A 21,067-nucleotide genomic window follows, 5' to 3' on the forward strand; every position below is an offset into this window, starting at 1 on the left:
TGATTAACACATTATATTAATATATTTATCTAAAACCCAGAGAAGAGGGAAATTAGTAGTCAGTGGTGATATCATAAGAAAAACAGCAGCCTGGTGATTGTAAATATGAGGAATATAATGAGCAATAAGCTATATATTAAACCTCAACTGTAATAATCAAAAGCCACATAGTCATATTTCCTTGTATAACAACGCTCCAATGCTTTCACCTCCGGATCTAAATTGAGCAGCAGTTGGGCAGTGCACGCACGACTCCATTCATTTCAATGGGAATGCCAGAGAGATAGTCAAATGCTGTACTTCTGCTATCTACAGTCTACTTTTCAGTGGAGTTCTGGTGCTGGTTCTGTTGACTTGTCCTGCATGATATCATGCTATATATAAAGGCATCAACACTAAACACAGTGATGTGTGTGTAAACCAGTGAATCCTGCACGACTCCTTTACGTAGAGTGCTTAGGACAGCATTACGTAGATTTACCAGAATGCAAAGTTGCACTAATGGATTTGTACTGTACCTCTCAGATCCAGGGGCGTAACTACCGTGGTAGCAGCAGTAGCAGCTGCCACAGGGCCCAGGCCATTAGGGGGCCCGGTGACAGCCGCTACCGCTGCGGTTTTTTTTCAATAGGCAGTTACGGGCCCTATTCACTTGCCGATCCTGGCTGGGCCGGGATCGGCAAGTGACACCGCGGGCCCCACAGGGGCTATCATTATACTCGGGGGTCTTTGCAGACCCCCGAGTATAATGACCGGCAGATCGGGAGAGGTAATAAACATAAAAAACTGTTACTTACCTCTCCGCGATCCTGCCAGGCCTCCGTCCTACTGTTGTCTGACGTCACATGAACCCAGCATGCTTCCCGGGTCATGTGACGTCCGACGTCATTAACGAAGGACGCGAGAGGAGGACAGCACAGGAGCCGGGGAACAGGTAAGAAGCAACAGTGGTTTTTTCTTTAATGTTTTTATTCCCGATTTAGTCTCCGATTATTATACTCTGGGGTCTGAAAAGACCCCAGAGTATAATAATTGTTTATGGGTGTCCACAGAGGGACACTATTGGGGTTAACACTGTGTGTGCAGGGGACACTATAGGGGTTAACACTGTGTGTGCAGGGGACACTATAGGGGTTAACACTGTGTGTGCAGGGGACACTATAGGGTTTAACACTGTGTGTGCAGGGGACACTATTGGGGTTAACACTGTGTGTGCAGGGGACACTATTGGGGTTAATACTGTGTGTGCAGGGGACAGTAAGTAAGGGACATAATAGAGTGCGGAGGAGGGGGTCAGTCGAGGTCTTCGGCGTCAGTTGGGATGGGGGGGGGGGGCATGTCAAAAGTTCGCCACGGGGCCCCGCCATTCCTAGTTACGCCACTGCTCAGATCCATATGGAATAACTATCACATGTTGTATTTTGAGGCTATTCCATACTTGCCAACTCTCCTGGAAGCTTCAGAAGGCTCACAAATAATGAGATGACCTTCTGGACTCCAAGTAGAACGGGCAAATCTCCTAAGCAGCAGCCATTTTATATGCAGCTTGGGCACTTCATGTGCCAGTCACATCTGAAAAAGGAGCATGACCCACACATTTAGTGCCCAAAGCGGGTGTGACGAAGCCATGAAGGGGCATGGCTTCACCTGAAAATTTTCCCTGAGCTCCTCATCCAAATGTTGACAAGTATGGGTTATTTACACCTAGGACATTGCTTCTATGGATAAAATGGTCATGGTGAGATACATTATGGTAGTATACGGAGTGGCTATGACTCGGAGTATACATTATGGTAGTATATAAAGTGGGTAGGACCATTTTTCAGATACCTTGGCTGCCTGCAGTGAGAACAAGTCAGCCTCAGTTTACGCAAAGAGTTTTTCTCATCGCTCGCATTCATCTTTATATGGCAGCGGTGGTGTATTAGGCAGCCTGGAGGACATCAATCTCTAGAAATCTTAAAGAAATATCCAGCACCGCTTCAAGTAAGACTTCAAATTAATTCATGATTACAAAACAAAGATGGAGATGGAATTTATGAATTAAAAGACACTAATCTCCTAAACTGCCACTAGCGGTAACTACAACAATATTATCAATCCAGGCAGTGAAACTGAATTTTATCAATAATCAACATATTGATAAAATTTATTACCAATTTATATATATAGAAAATACAGTATATTTTATCAATAGCTTATGTCAATGTAAGGGATTTTGAGCTCTGCATCAGACAAACTGAGTTATATCTTTGTCATGATTTATAATAATATGAGTCTACAGATTTATTTTTATCCAGCTGAATAGGGGGTTGTTGCTATTCATTTCTTTTTCAAGTGCAAAAGCAGTCAAAATGGACGGATGGACCTCAATGTGGATCCATTTTTAGGATCCTTTAAAATTTTGTTGAAAGCATGGTGTGAACAGTCCCTGACGTATACAAAATTATGTTCAAGAGAGGACATTCACATACCTCCCAACTTTTGAAGAACCGATAGAGGGATAAAATGTGCGGCGCGCGTAGCGCGCCGCGGCAAATTTAGCCCCACCCACTTTTGTGTTGACTCCGCCCACTTGTTAATTTTTCATGTGCCCGCACACAGTATAATCCTCCTACAGTCACCCGTAAATTATATGTCTCCCCTCTATCTCTCCCCCAGTTTCATATACACCCTTCATCTGCCCCCAGTTTCATGTCCCTCTTCCATCTCTGCCCCCAGATTCATGTCCCTCCATCTCTGCCCCCAGATTCATGTCCCTCTTCCATCTCTGCCCCCAGATTCATGTCCCACATCTCTGCCCCCAGATTCATGTCCTCTCCATCTCTGCCCCCAGATTCATGTCCCCACATCTCTGCCCCCAGATTCATGTCCCTCCATCTCTGCCCCCAGATTCATGTCCCTCCATCTCTGCCTCCAGATTCATGTCCCCCATCTCTGCCCCCAGATTCATATCCCTCCATCTCTGCCTCCAGATTCATGTCCCACATCTCTGCCCCCAGATTCATGTCCTCTTCATCTCTGCCCCCAGATTCATGTCCCCACATCTCTGCCCCCAGATTCATGTCCCTCCATCTCTGCCCCCAGATTCATGTCCCTCCATCTCTGCCTCCAGATTCATGTCCCCCATCTCTGCCCCCAGATTCATATCCCTCCATCTCTGCCCCCAGATTCATGTCCCCCATCTCTGCCCCCAGATTCATGTCCCTCCATCTCTGCCCCCAGATTCATGTCCCACATCTCTGCCCCCAGATTCATGTCCCTCCATCTCTGCCCCCAGATTCATGTCCCTCCATCTCTGCCCCCAAATTCATGTCCTCTCCATCTCTTCCCCCAGATTCATGTCCCCCATCTCTGCCCCCAGATTCATGTCCCCCATCTCTGCCCTCAGATTCATGTCCTCTCCATCTCTGCCCCCAGATTCATGTCCCCCATCTCTGCCCCAATGTCATGCCGTCCTCTCCTTCATCTGCCCCCAGATTCACGTTCCACCTCCACATTAAACTTACCTTCTCCTCCGCTCCCTCGCCGCCTCTCTCGCTGACACATGCGGCTGAAGGAAGGAGCTGACACAGGTCAGCTCCTCGCTTCGCCGCTGCCCGCCTCTCTCCCTGACACACGCGGCTGAAGCTGCTCGCGTGCTCGCTTCGCCGCTGCGTCTCTCTCTCGCTGACACATGCGGCTGAAGCGAGGAGCTGACCTGTGTCAGCTCCTCTCTTCGCTGCTGCCGCCGGCTCCTGGCGTGTACATCGCGTCTACAAGCCAGGAGCCGGCGGCAGCAGCGAAGCGAGGAGCTGACACAGGTCAGCTCCTCGCTTCAGCCGCATGTGTCAGCGAGAGAGAGACGCAGCGGCGAAGCGAGCACGCGAGCAGCTTCAGCCGCGTGTGTCAGGGAGAGAGGCGGGCAGCGGCGAAGCGAGGAGCTGACCTGTGTCAGCTCCTTCCTTCAGCCGCATGTGTGTTCAACTCAGATCTGCGTCCTCTGGACGCAGATCTGAGTTGAAATCGGGACATACCTCCCTCCAACCGGGACCGCGGGACATGTAACCCAAATCGGGACTGTCCCGCGGAAATCGGGACGGTTGGGAGGTATGCATTCACCTTAAGGGTATTGACAAGATTCCAAAAATGATCTGCCTATTCACAGGTTGAAGGATTACTCGTGCAGAAAATATAATACAACTCTTCTCTTCTATGGCAGAGGGCTCACTTAGGCACTATGGCTCGAGAGCTGCTCAGCTCAAAGCAAGACTTGTTTATTAGGACTCCATTTTCTATAGAGACTGAATAGGTCTTCCAGACAAGTGTAAGAGACCTCTACTCCAACTCCAGTTCTATCAGATTTCTTATGGAGGCATACAGACCTATGTATATGGCATACACCATTGTACTCTGTATTTCCCTACAAATGCACAGAATCCAAGGATGTCTGGAAGTCTCAGTCCAGGCTCGGCTCCAATATGTATAGTAGATTTGTACTGAAACCTGACAGATAAACAGGTTGCTCTCTATACAGAATCCGATTACAATGTTCTACAATATCATACCAAGTTTATATGTTTTCTGCTGCATTTTCCTTTCTAGTATACGGTTCAATGTGAGAAGTGGATGTTAACTAGGATGACAATATATATTGAGGGTGAACATGTTTTTGTGTGTAATCCTAATTATTAAACCATAAGGTTTAGCATTACAAAAATCGATTTCTAAAACTAATAAAGGCCTATTAGAAGATAAAGTGGTTGTTTATAGGCCTCCTGGGAATAGCAGTAATGTATCCAGACCTCCCAGACTGTATTACAGCTGCAAATCCTATTCTAGCATCAGGTCTAACCACCAGAATTTACAGCTCACAGATTCCTATGATGTTGTAAGTTTGTGTCATCTGACCCATAGTCAGGTCAGAAATTTGCAACCATATGGGGCAACAAGGTGGTTCAGTGGTTAGCACTGCAGCCTTGCAGGGCTAGAGTCCTGGGCTTGAATCCCACCAGGAACAACATCTGCAAGGAGTTTGAATGTTCTCTCCGTGTTTGCATGGATTTCCTCTCATTCTACAAAGGCATACGGATAGGAAAAAAAAAGTAAATTGTGATCCCTATGGGGCTCACAATCTAGAAAAAAAAGAAATTTGCAACCGTAATGTGGTCCGGAAGATCAAAACCCCTTATGGCCATGTTCAGGAGTGTTTTTAGTCCCCTATTCCACTTTTCATCTAGTAGGTTGAACAAAGATGTGTCTTTATCATTATTTTCCACAAGTAAGGACCCCCCATTGTTTAGTACAGTCTACGCCATGACTACACTGTTCTCCAGTCCTTAATATGGCCACTAATGGAGGCTTCATAACTAGACCCAGCTATCAGTGACCTCCCTTAAATAACACTGCACATGACACTAAGCGGTATTATTCACTGATGGATAGACCTGGTCACATGCCCATCCATTAGCAGCCATGTTGAGGACTGCTGCTCTAGGCAGAAGTGAAGCAACTCTGCTACGTAAGTGGTGCAAGTAACATTATTTCAGTAAGTGGCTGGAAGTGCTATCTAGCTCATGTGTGAAAATAATGATGAAGTGGCTAACCGGCCTTCTTGATATTACACAAGGATTATGTTGCCATAGTGGTGTGGTCCACTGGTCAATTCATATTACGCTATGGGCGTATTAGCATTACGTTAACTGTAACTATACGTGTCGTAAATGAGCGGGAGCCCAAATATCTCCAGTGTGCAGGTGGTAGAATGTATTTCGGCAAGTAGCAATGTATTGTTGTTTTAACTTCTTACAGTCTATTTCTTCCCATTCATTAAAGGCTTTTATATAGGACTGCTTTGTGGCATTTATTTCATAGGACTTGAATATCTGGTTTAAGCGTTAAAAGAAATATTAGCTGAAACCAAGAGATATACCAAGAGAAATATTAGCTGAAACCAAGAGATGTGGTAGTTCCGTTACTTACATGTTACTAAATCCAATAATCCAATACCTTCTAGACCAGATGGCTCAGTCATGAAACTGAGGTTAGGATAACAATATAATAAATCTGCCTTGGAGTTAAAATGATGAAGTTCTCTACTCAAGATGCCCAAATTTGAGTCGTCCCACTGTTTGGAACTTTTTGGGGCAGTAGAAATATACCACGTCTCCTAAATTTCTAAAATCCCCGGTTTCAAGTTCTCAAACTGATGTTAGTATCATATATATATATATATATATATATATATGTACAGTAATGGATTCTATATTTAATTTAATCAAAATAAAATGTCCAAAACTGTATTTACAGAAAACCTAAACTACTTTGGACTTTTTCTGCAATAAAACAGTTTGAGGGTCCTAAAATAAAAACCATTATAGTCACCTCCCTAAAACAACGGGGTTTTATTGTGGATTTGATCTTCCCCATTTAACTCCCCCAATAAGTAAAATGTTCAACCAAAATGCCGACAAATTGATATAATGTGTTTTTTTTACATCTCAAATGGATTCAGTGTGTCATAACTAAATTACTGAATTAAGAGACACAGGCAATTGCTATCAGTTTTTTATACTCTGACCACAGCATTAAAGGTCACATACATAAAAACACAGAACACGTGAACATGTAAAAGACAGTATTGCAGGTGGTTAACCACTAACATTGTAGATACATACCAAGCACCACAGATGCACACATATCCCAAAAATAAACAATAAGCAATCTCAACCAGAAAACGCCATTGAGTCTGATAATGCGTTGCATGGGTCTCATACCCTTGAAACCTTTAAGAGTCTTTTCAGATGAGTCCCAACTTAAGGCGCCGTAGATATTGGATATATCAGAAGATATGAAAATTGCACCCCTATATTTTGTACAGGTGACAGTGTCATATGTAACGCAAGGACAGGTAATCTGTAATGTGCAACCCCAGCAATACAACTACACCCCAAATCAAACAATGCTTAGTCCTCATGGTTCAGACTTCCACAAGCTTCAGGGGATGCATATTATAGAATTACCAGCAAACACTCACATGAAGACAAGGCCCTCTTTCTACACAAGCTCAGTACAAATGGTGCATGCTGTGACATCCTCGGAGTCATTATTGGCACAACAGCTTGTGAAGAAGGCTGGAGAAGTCCATTAAATCTTTTTATCATTTTTCTAGGTTGTGCTTTGCATCTCAGGGTTTGAAAATTCAGTGATAAATCAGATAAAGTATTACTAACCCCCTCCCAAACAAACAAAAAACAATGTATCTATCTCCAGAAACAGCTGAAGTCCCTGTAGATCACTGCAGCTGTGACTTAAAGTGGCTTTCAGACCCTGTCATTTATGTTTCACAGACATCATATATTTCATTGGAGAGTATTGGAGGTTCCAGCTACTTATTGATGGAGCAAGTGATAGATGGGGCAGTCACTGGTTTTGTAATCTTCTGCCCTCCAGATTTGGGCATTGACTAAAACTGCCCCTTGCTACTAACTTGCACCACCATGACATAAGGAAAATGTTCGTTGTTGTACCGTGTTAGCCAGTAGGTTGGAAATATAAAAAAAAACAGGAAAACTTGGTGATCTTCAGTAGTTGATACCTTTTTAATGGCTAACTTTTTAAATTTGCTTTGATAAAGGAGCCTTTTGCGTTCCGAAACGTTAGCCATTTGTCATCATTATGAGTTAGCCATTAAAAAGGTATCAACTACTGAAGATCACCAAGTTTTCGTGTTTTTTTTATATTTCCACCATGACATAAGACAAAGTGGGTGTCATTAAATTAAGGTGCATTGTACATCTTGGTCATAATACATGCAGATGGTCCTTACCTACACATATACCAAGCATGCAGTTCTCACTCACTACCATCTTTCTATCATGGAACATTCAACACAAAGGAGATTTTGCTCTCTCTCTATTGTAAACTGTTCAGGAAGTCGCATGTTAGGCTATACAGCTGTGGGAAATGGGACCTACAAGTATATGCATAGTTCTGAATTTTGTTCATAATGTAAATCATATCACACATCAATAGTGTAAATATTCAGGCAATAAGAAAGCAAAAATAAAGCTTTGCTTGCAAAACCAAAATAGAAATCATTATTCTTAATAGTAAGTGCACCATCCAGACATGTTACACTTTAGGCTGACACAGGATTGGGGCTCATGTAGGACTTCAGCCGTGATTCCCGGTTTACTGGCCCGGCTGCATTTCAAAAGTCGAAAACCATGGCCAAACATGCAGCAGTAACTAACCTGCATGTACAATACCCACAGTGCAAGACAGTTTGTGTTGTGGTTTCGTTGTATGTATGGAATTTGTCTAGCCGTTGGAAAATCCACCACATCTAACCTGCTGCAAACCCACTCCCATATGCCGAAACCTTAAATAGGTTTTTCTTGCCCAGTCCAGTTTAGGGAATAATGTCTGACTGCTGGTGGTACCACCCTAGAAGCTCCGACCATTCATGAGAATAGGGGTCCTTGACTGTCCTATGTGAATGGATTGGAGTGTGCATGTACATGTAACATACAGTAGAAGTAACTGGAGTGGTGCACATGAATGCACACTACAGCTCCATTCGCACAGATGGCTCAGGGACTTCTGTATTAAAGTTGTGGGGATCCCGGCTGTGGGACCCCTAGTGATCAGACACTTACCCTTTATTCTATGGCCAGATTAGGATAGGGAAAATTGCTTTAAACATGCATACCAGGAGGTTATTCCTTTACTGATTTGTACTGTCTGCGGTCTTGTCAGATGTATTACAATGGCTGGATTCATTGCATAACTGGGTATTAATGCTGGATTCTAATACAGACTACACATGAAACTAGATTATCTTTCAACAGTGTTATAAAGGGTCAACAAATGCTGCCATTTCCAGCACAAAAGGCATTAACAAACAAAAAAAAAGCATCTTCTAGATTCCACAAACATACAAACACATAACAGGATTAATTAAATTTTTAAGAATAGCCCAATTTTTTGCAGTGGTGTCTTCAGAAAACACAGCGGTTACTCTTCTTTAAAAAGTCTACGTTGGCAAGATGGGGTGGAGGCACCAAATTTAACATCTGAGCTCTTCATCTTCTCGAGGCGCCGACAGATATTTCTCTCCATAGTCTCCTGCAGACCAATCAAAGTTCAAATGCAGGAAAGCGTGAAGTCTCTGGTGCCATCATGTCTGACAAGAAATGAATCGTGCCAGCCATTCCTGCAGAAAGATAGAAAGTCTGTAAGTACATTGCCTATCATGAAATACAACATAGAAGGGCAGGCATAGCCACTGTGTCTACACTGTCCCTTCATTTTTATATTTTCACTTGTAACTCAATATAGAGGTTATCCGGATGCTACAGTTTGTATAAAAAAAAAACAAAAAAAAAAAAAAAAACAAAAAAAACTTGAGTCTTCAGTAGATGATACCTTTTTTTAATGGCTAACTCAATGATGACAGAATATAACGTTTCGAAGCTCTTTGGCTTCTTCTTCAGATATAACTAAGAACAATTTCTGAAGGCTGCATATTTATGTACAACAGGACACATAGGGATAGGATTTCAGGAGGGAGGGGGATGAGGAGAAGAGGCTTATTAGTATAAACATGTAAACAATTCACAGGTCCCAGGTTCTTATCTTTATGGCTGTCTTAGTTCAGTGATTTCTATAGCATGACATGAACCCATGTGAGACATTCATTCCATTCGCCAGAGTGTTAAATAGGGTCATGCTCTTCTATTCATGAATCAGTCGCTGTTTCCTTGATTTAAAATTTCCTCTTAAAATCAAAATTTTCATGTCATTGGTGATATTATGATCTTCATTGCAGAAATGATTTGGCACGGGAAGGTCCATTCTCTGTTCTCTAATTGTATGGCGATGTGAATTAAGTCTCATTCTGAGCTTCTGACCGGTCTCTCCAACATACAGATTTTCAGTGGAACATTTGGTGCACATTATTAAATACACTACATTAGGTGTGTTACAGGTGAACTTTTTTATATTTCATACCCACTGGCTAACACAGTACAAAAACAAACATTTTTTTCTTTATAGAGTTTGTGTAGTGAGTGAGCAGTGTGGCTCTCGGTATATGAACATTACAGAGTCACAGATGATCTGTGGGGTTCCTCGGTGTACGACATGTTACAGTCACAGCACAGTAATTAGATATCTGTCTAATAACAAGCTGTTCACCCGTGTGTCCATTACATGACCATGGACTAATTTTTATCCTCTGAAAGGAAGTAGAATGAATGATAACAAATAGAGATCAAATCACTCCTTTCCCTAGAATACATATAAGGGCGGGTTCACACCAGCACCCCATCTTTGTCATGCAGGTTTCCGTTTTCTGTCAGCAGAAGACGGAAACAGACATTCATTGTCCTCCGGTGAGGGTCTTCTGCTCTCCGTGGCAAAACAGTTTTTTTCTTTTACCGGACACAAAGTCCTGCATATCCGACTTTGTGTCCGGTTAAAAAAAAAACCTGTTTCGCCGCGGAGACTAACCGGTGGACACTTTTCAAACCCATGAATGGGTTTGAAAACTGCCTGCCGATTTCCGTCTCCTGCCCAGTTTCTCGGGCAGGAAATGGAAACCTGTATAACGGAGATCGGACGCTGGTGTGAACCCAACTTCAATGTAGAAAATTACTATGAAACACACACATTAGGTATCCCTGTACCTGAAAGTGCCCGGTTTACTGAATATAGGGTAGCTGTAGTGCTCCTATTCCGTTGGGAAGGGGTTAATAGGAGCACTGCAGATAGTCTGGCTGAATATAGGGGATCTGCAGTGCTCCTATTCCGTTGGGAAGGGGTTAATAGGAGCACTGCAGATACACTATATTCAGCCAGGCTGAGTTCCAAGTAGGGGGAAAAAAACCCAGTCCTCAAGCTCAGGGAAGGGACAGACAGACAACCAAAACACCCCCTCCCCTTCCCCAGCATCTACTGCACCCAAAAATTCCAGCCATTTTAATTTTTGAAATTTTCCAGTAGCTGCTGCATTTCCCCCCCTCGGCTTATACTCGAGTCAATAAGTTTTCTCATTTTTTTGTGGTAAAATTAGGAGCCTCGGCTTATATTCGGGTCGGCTTATACTCGAGTATATATGGTAGTTAGTATGGATGAAAAAAGACATATATCCATCAAGTTCAAGCAGGGACTGGGAAAGGAGAGAAATGCCACCTGTGTGGCTTCACTCCAGGCCATGTTAGAAGAAGTCACTGGGAAGAAGTCTAGGGGACACTTTTTTCTGCTGCCAGCTTGTTTTATATTGCTGTATGGGCTACCTAAAATACTGCAGCTGTTCTAGCCATATAATAATGTGTGGCAGTAAGATGCAAATAGGTGAAAAAAATAAAATAAGTTTCTACTTTTAGATCCCCTGCTACTATTGTTCCATCAGAGTCTAAGTCCTCCACTTTCTTACCATACCAACGCAGCAAGAAATAGCAGAGAAGCCTGATAAGATAACTTGCCTGAGTTGGGTCACCATGGTAGTTGACGTAATTTCCTGCTGTGCAGGGATAAGGGCAGGAAGTGGAGCAGAAAACCTGGCACTATCAGAACAGTGGCGGGAGAAATTGGTGAGGGAAGCCGTTTTATTTTTTTATCAATCCACTTGCAAACCTAACATGTTCTTATGGTTGGAAAGCCCCTTTAAACTCGCACACTGATGAATGAGTTACCTTCAAAGAGAGAGTAGGGTCTGTCGGGGATCCGGCATCCATGTGCACCATAATCTAAACACCACTCTGCAAACTTACAAGAGAAAACATATGCACATCTTAGTGATAATAAGGAGCACACAGATAACCACACTGAACATACCAAAGAATACGAGCAATATTGATGCAAATACAATACGGTTGATCCTATCACTCACACACAATTTTTTTCTAGGTACTACATCGGAATAGCCTTAAGAAAGGCCATTCTTCTCTTTGCCGCTGTTCGCCTACAATCCAGATTTCTCTCCATATGCAAATTAGTTCTCTCACAGCACTGGGGCGTCCCCAATGCTGCTAGAGAACTCTCTCCAGCGTCGCCTCCATCTTCGCCAGCAGCGTCCTCTTCATCCTCCTCTTCCAGCGGTGGCTTGTAACTTCTAGGCCTCGGGCCTTGGGCACAGCAGACTGCGCATGCCCACAGGCCACGAGAAAATGGAGCTTGCACAGTATTGTAAGCAGCCATTTTCTCGTGGCCTGTGGGCATACGCAGTTTTCTCTGCACAAGGCCCGAGGCCTAGAAGTTACAAGCCACAGCCGGAAGAAGAGGCTGAAGAGGACGCTGCCGACGAAGATGGGGTCGGTGCTGGAGAGAGTTCTCTGGCAGCATTTAGGACGCCCCCAGTGCTGCAATTGAACTAATTTGCATACCGAGAGAAACCGAGATTGTAGGCGAACGGCGGCGCGGAGAAGATGATGAAAGGTAGGAGACGAATAGCCTTTCTTAAGTGTGTGAGTGATAGGATCCCTTTAACTTCAATATTCCTATATCAGTAATGTGGATATAAAGTAAGCCATATAGAAAATTAAAGTAACTGGTGTGGAAATGTCTTCTGTGTCCTCATAGGAAATATGTACTATGCAGTTCTGTGAGGATGTGAACTTTGAAGGGAATTTGATCTTTAAACACCTACTAATGTATCTGAGACATACAGTACAGTCTGAAAGAAGACTGTTCTCAGAGACACCATCGACTGCACACACATTACACTCCCACTGCAGTAAATGAGTAATGCTCACGAGAGACTAAAACCACAAAGCAAGTGGCACACTGCTAGCACAAAGCAAGTGGCACCTTTCACCTTAGTGAGCAGTGGAGATGACAGTAAAGGAGTACTTCCCATAAAAAAATTGATTACAGCATTCTTGTCTCCGTCACTCTGCTGTCCGCCTACAGTGGTTGTTTGGTCTTGTGCCGATGTCTTGCTGCTGGAGGTCCTGCACCCCATGTGACCATTGAGACCAGTCAGTAGTGTATGCAAGAGATGTCACCAGTACCTCTCCAACAACAACTGCGGAGGCAGCGGTCATGTGAGACGCAGGACTTCCAACAGCAGGGCACCAGTGGGAGAACAGGCAGACAGTGGCGGAGTACAATCAACTTTTTTTTTTTTTTTTTTTTTTTTTTTTAACACCTTCCAAACCATTTTAAAAGACAGTACATAGTAATGCAGTTCAGACCCATTTGCTTCAATAGAGCTGCAATACCTTTCAATTTAGAGGAATTGCCATGGCCATGTACTAACATGGCAGCTCACTGATGTTTATAGGTGTGGTGAAATATTAGTTTTTACTTTGGCCCTTTAAAACACCACTACTTTCAGAAGAGTTTTCTAAACAACCCGTTCCCATTCAATACTGAATCACAAGGGATTTTTTGAAATTGATCAACAGAAAAGTGTTATAAAAGTATATTAAAAGCTGCTGAAGAGACCGGGTTCACATCTGCGTCCGTGCACGCCTGTGAGCGTTTTGTGGTCTCCGTGGCGGAACAGTTTTTTGTTTTCAACTGGACACAAGGTCCTGCATGTCCGACTTTGTGTCTGGTTTAAAAAAAAAAAAAAAAAAAAAAATATGAATGGGTTTGAAAAGTGACTGCCAGGTTTCCGTCTCCCGTCCAGTTTCTTGGGCAAAAGACAGAAACCTGAAAGCGGAAACCGGGCACAGGTGTGAACCCGCCCTTACATGTTACATATAATCAAAAATAAACAATATGTAAGAGCAGAAACAATACATGACGCCACACAGCAACTGGCTCTCCTCCATCAGATTATTCATTTGACTTTTTATGATGCGTCTCTTTTGAAGTGACAGCACCTGAAGGAAAATGTCTTGCATTTTTAATAACATGGTGCTAGCTGTGAATAGGTTAATGTAACTCAATTTCACAAACCGACTGCTAAAGTGGGAATGTTTAGACCCAAACGCATCATGAAAGATCAGGATTTCCCCAAAGAGTTATTTCCTTGATCATAAAATATATTGAATGAGCTTTCAGATGCAATTTACATCTGCCAGGCAGCCATGAAGCGCCTCAGAGCAGCAAAACATTTAGATACACATTACAAGTTTGGGAACGTGGGTACTCTAAAGGCCAAAAGACACAGGCCAATAGACAAGGCTGTACTGAATCGTGACATCAATGCAGAAAAATAAAAGAGACCGTTAAAGACTGTTTAGATGTTTATTAGTTGTCTCTCTTGATGACATGGGTTTTCTATAGAGACCATGCTCTTTTCCCAGGAAGCCATGGCCATTTTTCCTACAAGTGTCTGAAACACTTGATAAATAGGGCTCAAGGCATGTTTTAAAGTTTTTGGCAAAATGATATCAGAATCCTGTGACCCATGACTATGTATGGCGTATGATCTGGGAGAATCCAGCCTAAACTGCAGACTATTCAGTTATACATTTACAGTGCGGTTCCGTTAAGTTCTTTCTATACAATTACCATGCCACGTGAACATTTTTGTTTAGGAGGATGAAGGACAGATAATAAGACATTGGGAAGTGCATTGCAACGCAGAAAGGTTTGTCTATTTTAAAAAGAACGTTTCGGGTGGTTTACATTAACTGTTCTGAGAGCAGCATATGCCATACAGAGCTTTGTGATATATAGATTTAAATGATTTGCAGAAGGATTTCTGTGTATAAGTGCGTGACAGGACTTCTAGAGGAGACAGCAAGAGTCCTGCTTACTCTGCATGCATTGACTGACAGGAGTCTGTGTACACATACAGATACAGGGAAAGCTGTCGATCACTGTATATGAGTGGGATAAGCAGGACCCACTGTCTCTCTTAGGAGTCCAGACAGGATTACCTTGCTCTTTACTGAGAAATCCTGCTCCAAATAATAAAAACATGTATACAGAGCTCAGCTTTGCTCCTTCTTATACCCTGGTTTGTTGATAGGGCACCATATAAAACCTGACAGATTCAAGTAAAACTGGATTCATTGAACGTCTCATCACTATTCTTTGCGATTTTAGGTCCCATAGCATGAAGGTCAGCTTACATCATAAAGAATATTAATCCCTGCCACCAAACACAAAGTAAATGACAATAATTGCAGCATGTCCAGGTCGTCATACCTTGCAGGCTCTGTAGAGATACTTTTTATCTTGGGTATGGTGGTAGAGGGATAAGAAGGCATATCCATTCCCTGAAGTTCCATGGCAGATGCCATATCCTTTTCTTAGTAGGCCTCTCTGCCAAATAACATCAGCACATTCCACGGCATCCTTTAAGTACTTGTCTTCTTTGAACAACTTTAAAAAAAATAAAATATATATATATATATATATATATATATATATATATATATATACAATTTAAAAGAAAATCTCAGAACTGGGCGCTCAACATTGAGTTGCTGTATTTTTAGTATCTATAACCTTTGTTTGTCTGTAAGTGAACCTTGTAGTAAAAAAAATACTATAATACACTTGTTAGAAAAAAAAAACAAAAAACTGTTAGACGAGGAGCTGTTACCAAAGTGCATACCGACGAAAACCGGGATTTATACCAAACGGCGGTCCGGAGAAGACATCTAAAGGTAGGAGAAGAATAGCCTTTCTTAAGGCTATTCCTACGTGTCAACGACAAAAAATTGAGTTTTAATGCTGGGATCCCATTAAGCTATGAGAGAAGATAACAGGGAGGTTACACTAGAGGCTTTGTATGAGTACCAATGTACAGAAGAAAAAAAAGAGAAAGAATGTACACTCTTACAGGTTTATTATTGTATTCATTGTATTCTAGTGAACTCAGAACTAAATGCCAATACTTTCACAAAGGTCACAATGACTACAGCAGACATCCCTTGCAAAGTGGAGTGCTAAAGGCTTAATAAGTGTCCACACATCTATATGGTGGTCTCTCCCCAAGGAGTGATGATACCCCCCTTACCCTGTCTAAGCCTCTCACCTCTACCAGGTTAGTCTTCTCTACATCGAGCTGACGAGATGCAATAACATCGAAACGGCCGTCCTAGGTTGAGAGACTATACCTGGTAATAATCCCAGCATCATTGCAAAACAAAGGCCTCTTGGAAGGTCGAGCATGATGTTAAAGGGAGCAGCCTTTATTGGGCTATTTTCACTGAGATTCTGTCTTCCTAATTACATCAGGGAAGACAGGCTTGCACATTCCAGTGAGCGCCCTCTATTGGTTTGCAACACTGAGACACCTGACTTCCTAATTACATCATGGAAGATAGATTTGCATATTCTTCCCATAGTACAGCAGACATCATCATACAGTACATTAGTTCAGCAAGGGACACCAATATATTCTGTATAACAGCAATGAAATGGTGAGAACAGAATTGGCACCGATAGGGAATGGTGTCTGCAGTTTACTGTATAGGCCGCCTACCATTACTTGGATTTCTAAAATAAGCAGTCACGTCATACATAAAACATACTAAACGCTCAAGGAAAATGTAAAAGGCAAGTATTTCACATAGGTGTAGAAGGTATAGGATAATCGTTGTGCACGATTCATTATACTCAACAACTTTCTAAGTATATCTCACAATATTACATTACTACATTTATTTTAAAGAGGTATCCCCTTCTCCAGGACCATATTTAAACTTGTAGCTTAAAAGGGGTTGTCCAGAATAACCGTCTCTTTCCTGGTTAAGGTGATAGAAAAGACTTTCACCCCCCATACTTCCCTGTCGTCGGTGTCTCCCAGCATGGTCTGGTCCTGCTGCTCTGGAGTCTTGTTTTGGCAGTAGTCCCCACTGCACATGACGGTTCAGGCCAATCAGCGGCCTATGTAAAGGAACTGGGACGTCAATCGCACAAGTCACCTGTAATGCCCTATGTCCTTTCCTTAGGTTGCTGATTGGGCTCAGCGGTCATGTGCGGTGGGTTTTTGCACCAAAACAAGATCTGGAGCAATAGGACTGGACTGTGGTGGGATACACCAGATCACCAGTGACAGGGGAGTATTTTTTTTTTTTTTTCACCTTCACCGGTCTCCGTGCAAAAAAAAACAGTTATTCTGGACTCAAGCGTTTTACCCAATAAATTGCTACATTTGTCAGTGTTTATAGCTTGTTGCTTAGGTTTCCAACCATCTTTGCTATTTAGGAGTAGTGGCCCCAGCCACATCTATTATTAGGAGTAGTGGACCCGGCCACATCTATTATTAGGAGTAGTGGTCCAGGCCACATCTATTCTCTTCTTTTCACTGTGACTGACAGCTAATGAAGCAGCCTCTCAGCTCTACAAAATTCTAGATATTCCGGATATCCACTCCTAAGCAGCTGCCATATTTAAATACCCGACATGTGCAATAATGGAATGGTGGATGTCAGGATAATGATAAAAACCTCACCCAGTTCTTCAGCAAAAAAAAGCAAAAAACCAAACTATAGCCCACCCCTCTAAATCAGGATAGCCATCAGGGCACAAGAAGTGATATAGTCAGGAATTTGGTCTATTTAGTCTCTAATGATTAATATAATGTCCGGGGCTTAAGCAGTATATTAAACCATTTTCAACCTCTGATAGCCCACATATTACAAAAATGCTGTGGGGAATGGGGTGCATGTAAAGGAGCTCAAAAAGCTCTGCCTTTTTGACTATATGGAGTCCAGACATTGCAGTATATGAAATATATCCTGGTCAATCACAACAGTAAAACCACTGAAAAGAGAACTGAACTACATTTATTGCCTTGTGACAATGACACATGGCAGAAGGTAGAATATACTAGACTAAGTGAACAGTCAGTTCTTGAAGTTCATGATATTGTGTGAAGGGGACGCTATTGTGACATTATACTGTGTGAAGGGGCCTCTATGTAGAATCAAAAGTTTACTATGTGGCCCAGTCACTGCCAGTTACGGCCCTGTATATAACCATTGACTTAAAGCGAGTAGGTCACCAGACCCCAGCAAATTAACCCATATGTAATTGTAGTGCTGGATTGATTCTAATGACAGGCTCCCTTTAACTTAAATGCATAGATTAACGCAATTGTGACCCAGACCAGTGTCCACAACATGTGAGCTAAGGAGCTCTAGTCTCTTTACAGTAGGTAATGTCAAGGCTTCCATTGGACACCCAGTTTTATCAAACGATCCACATTCAATATAAGCATGGCTTAACTAGAAGCCACATGGCTTAAGATGTATTGAAGAATACTCAAAACGCCCCAAGATTTGAGGCAAATTTTTGCCACAAAGTCAGTCAACCAATAGGTGGCTAAAGACTGGTCAAAGTATCTAAGGATGCAACAAATGTATTATCCAACCTAGGCTACGTTGATAAATTTGCCACATTTTTATACTGTCTGGCCGAGGTTTAACACCACAGGACATACAGTACATACAGACCCTGCCCCTAAAGAATCCACAGTCTTTTCACCTGACTTAACTAGTGAAACATAATTTACATTAACACTAAAAGGGCTTATACTTGTGGTTTGGCTGAACAGATTTGACAATTAAAAAAAAAAAAAAAAACGAAAAAAACCCCCAAATACTCAGGGTGACAACGCCTATCAGATGATATATGTTATAGTTTCTTACCTACTGACAGGTCCTCTTTGAAGTCACCTTTACATAGCAAAGTTGTGAATATATTTATACATGCAGGTTTACAACACTGGCACACCAAAGTATAGGCTGATGTGTACCTTGTGGGCCTGGAGAAGCATGTGTATAACTCCTGGTGCTCCATGACACCAATGTACCAGCCGATCTGTTTCATTGCTTAAAGATGATGGATAATTGCCAGACCTGAACTTCTTGTGGCGAACGTAGTCAATACATGGCTTCACCAGCTCAGTCAAAGTTTCTTGGTCTAATTTTACTAGTGGCTGAAAAAAGCAATACAAAATGTTACACGGCTCTTCATCCTGATCCCACCCATACACACAGCTTGTCGCATGTTAGTGTTCTCAGTGGGAAGAGGATAAGTTACACACATCTACCATTGGGGCACCTCCATACACACAAAAGGAGGGGTCAGAGCCTTACAGGTTTATTAGATAAAAATGGCTGAACCCAATTGAGAAGCAATTATAAAGGAAGTCTAACACGAAAACCCAGCATATCAATCCAGTCCAGCAGATATATACAGTTGCTTGTAAATATGCACCTCTGTTGACTTCTTTCCAGCAATGATGGCTCTGCCATTGCTCCAAAAATGTTGGCAACCAGGCCCTTGTTACTACAGAGCTTGTTTGCATATTAACAAAATAGCAGTATCTCAGAAACAAAGACACCAATTTACAACGTGGAATGGGGGAGGGGCGGGGGGACACTATTTTATTCACATGACTATAATCTATTTATTTCTGGACCTGCGATTATATTTTGAGTTTTGGGGACAGACTCCCTTTAAGAGTATGTTCTCACAGAGGATTTTGACGCGAAATCCGCCTCAAAATCCACCAGCAAAAATGGCTCCCATTGACTTCAATGGGAGTCACTTGCTTTTTTCTTCCCTGCTAGGTAGTAGCGGAAAAAAGAAGCAACATAGCCTATCTTATCGCGGATTCCGTGACTGATTCAGCATCCACGGCTCGAGACACTCTCCTCCTAATCATAAGCAACATGAGCCATTACAGGGGTGTCTGGTAGTGTTTTATTCCCTTCTCCCTGAATATACATGTATGCTCGGCTGAAATGAGAACTAAAGCCACCAGCCGAGACTTCAGTCAACATACAGTATATTAGCATCGATAACCATTTACCAAATCCTCTACTGGTTTACCTGCATCAGCATGTAGTAGATGCCGGCCAATCCATGGGCTGCCCCCACATATTGTTTCTTGTGCCACTGATACAGTAGAGGACAACGTTCGGTCTTGTGCTCTTCTCTGGACAAATTTTTCCCGGACTCGATTATGGCATCTACAAGCTATTGATAGATATAAAGCATTTAGAAGATCATCTTTCTATATAAAATCAGCAAAGCCTCACTTATCTAAAAATGTACACTAGTAGGATAGAGCTGCAGGTATTTCAGAGATTTGGCTGGTACGGATCTATTCTACTATAATACTCATCCAGTACTATTCCTCCAGCTGACAGAAGGCTCAGCCGCTGCTGATAACCTTGGATTTATATAGGGTGGTGACATGGACTTCTAAAGCTGCTTTCACATCCCAGTTAATAAACTCTCACGATGAAGGATGATTAGAGCACAGGAACAGACACACCAGTTTATCCGAAATTCAATTCCATCCTATTCTTCTATGACCTTTCCTTTATCCCATATGACCTCAACATTTCATCTTGCAATGCAAATGTATTTAAAAGGTCAAACAACAATTCACATCAACGTAACCACAAATGAGAAATGCTATGTCAATGTATATAAGGATTGTCCCATCAGACACGACGCCTAAACTCAGCTCATCTCCCCAGGGACCAACAAACAGAGGATTTTACTGGAGGAGTCTGCAGATAGCCAGACATGTAGTATTACATGGAAACCATTCTTATGAACTACCAAACGTGTAATACATGATCAGCTCGAGTCTTCCACAGAGCTGCTCCCCATTTTGACTAATAGAGGGGTTTCAGAATGAATCGCCTAAATCTGTAATCTTCATATGTCCTAACAGACCATAAATCAATGGCGGTTTCAAAGAGACTGGTAAATGTCTTATTGCTGGGAACTCCTCTGATAATAAGAACAATGGGGTAGATTTATTATGACTTCAATGGCATAAAATATATAAAAAGTTGCACATTTTTTGCACAATAAGTATGCACTTTTTTTCTTTTTTTGCATTGCCCTCACCACTTTCATGAAAAGGGGGGAATGGCGAGGGTGGGACCATCACCCTATGAGGTTTATTATCATTTACGTCAGTAACCCGGTGTAAATGATGCTGGAAATCAAACACCAGCTATGAGACGACATACATGTCCCTCCAGGCGCATGCACATAAATGAGGCACAATGTCCACCAGATCAGGAGTTATGAAGACTGCAGCTGAAAACACCAGTCTTCTGAAATCTCCCTTACTGTTTAGATAGGACAGCAGATCCGCATGTCCGCTGCAGCTTCCTTCAACTCTATGAGACCGAAGAAGATC

General features: G+C 42.4%; 1 protein-coding gene across 1 annotated transcript in view; it reads right to left on the reverse strand.

Annotated features, from left to right (window-relative positions):
• Positions 1 to 7,739: 7,739 nt before the first annotated feature.
• LANCL2 (LanC like glutathione S-transferase 2) overlaps positions 7,740 to 21,067 on the reverse strand; it is a 39,725-nt gene continuing 26,397 nt past the window's right edge. Inside the window, exons 6-10 of the mRNA XM_075271232.1 lie at positions 19,735 to 19,881; positions 18,653 to 18,835; positions 15,091 to 15,267; positions 11,679 to 11,751; positions 7,740 to 9,196 (exon numbers count right to left, since the gene is read on the reverse strand). Of these exons, the coding sequence (XP_075127333.1) occupies positions 9,120 to 9,196; positions 11,679 to 11,751; positions 15,091 to 15,267; positions 18,653 to 18,835; positions 19,735 to 19,881 (657 nt within the window). The 3' untranslated portion in view covers positions 7,740 to 9,119. The remainder of the gene's footprint in view (positions 9,197 to 11,678; positions 11,752 to 15,090; positions 15,268 to 18,652; positions 18,836 to 19,734; positions 19,882 to 21,067) is intronic.

Source organism: Leptodactylus fuscus, chromosome 4, assembly GCF_031893055.1.
Source record: "Leptodactylus fuscus isolate aLepFus1 chromosome 4, aLepFus1.hap2, whole genome shotgun sequence".
Taxonomy (NCBI): Eukaryota; Metazoa; Chordata; class Amphibia; order Anura; family Leptodactylidae; genus Leptodactylus; species Leptodactylus fuscus.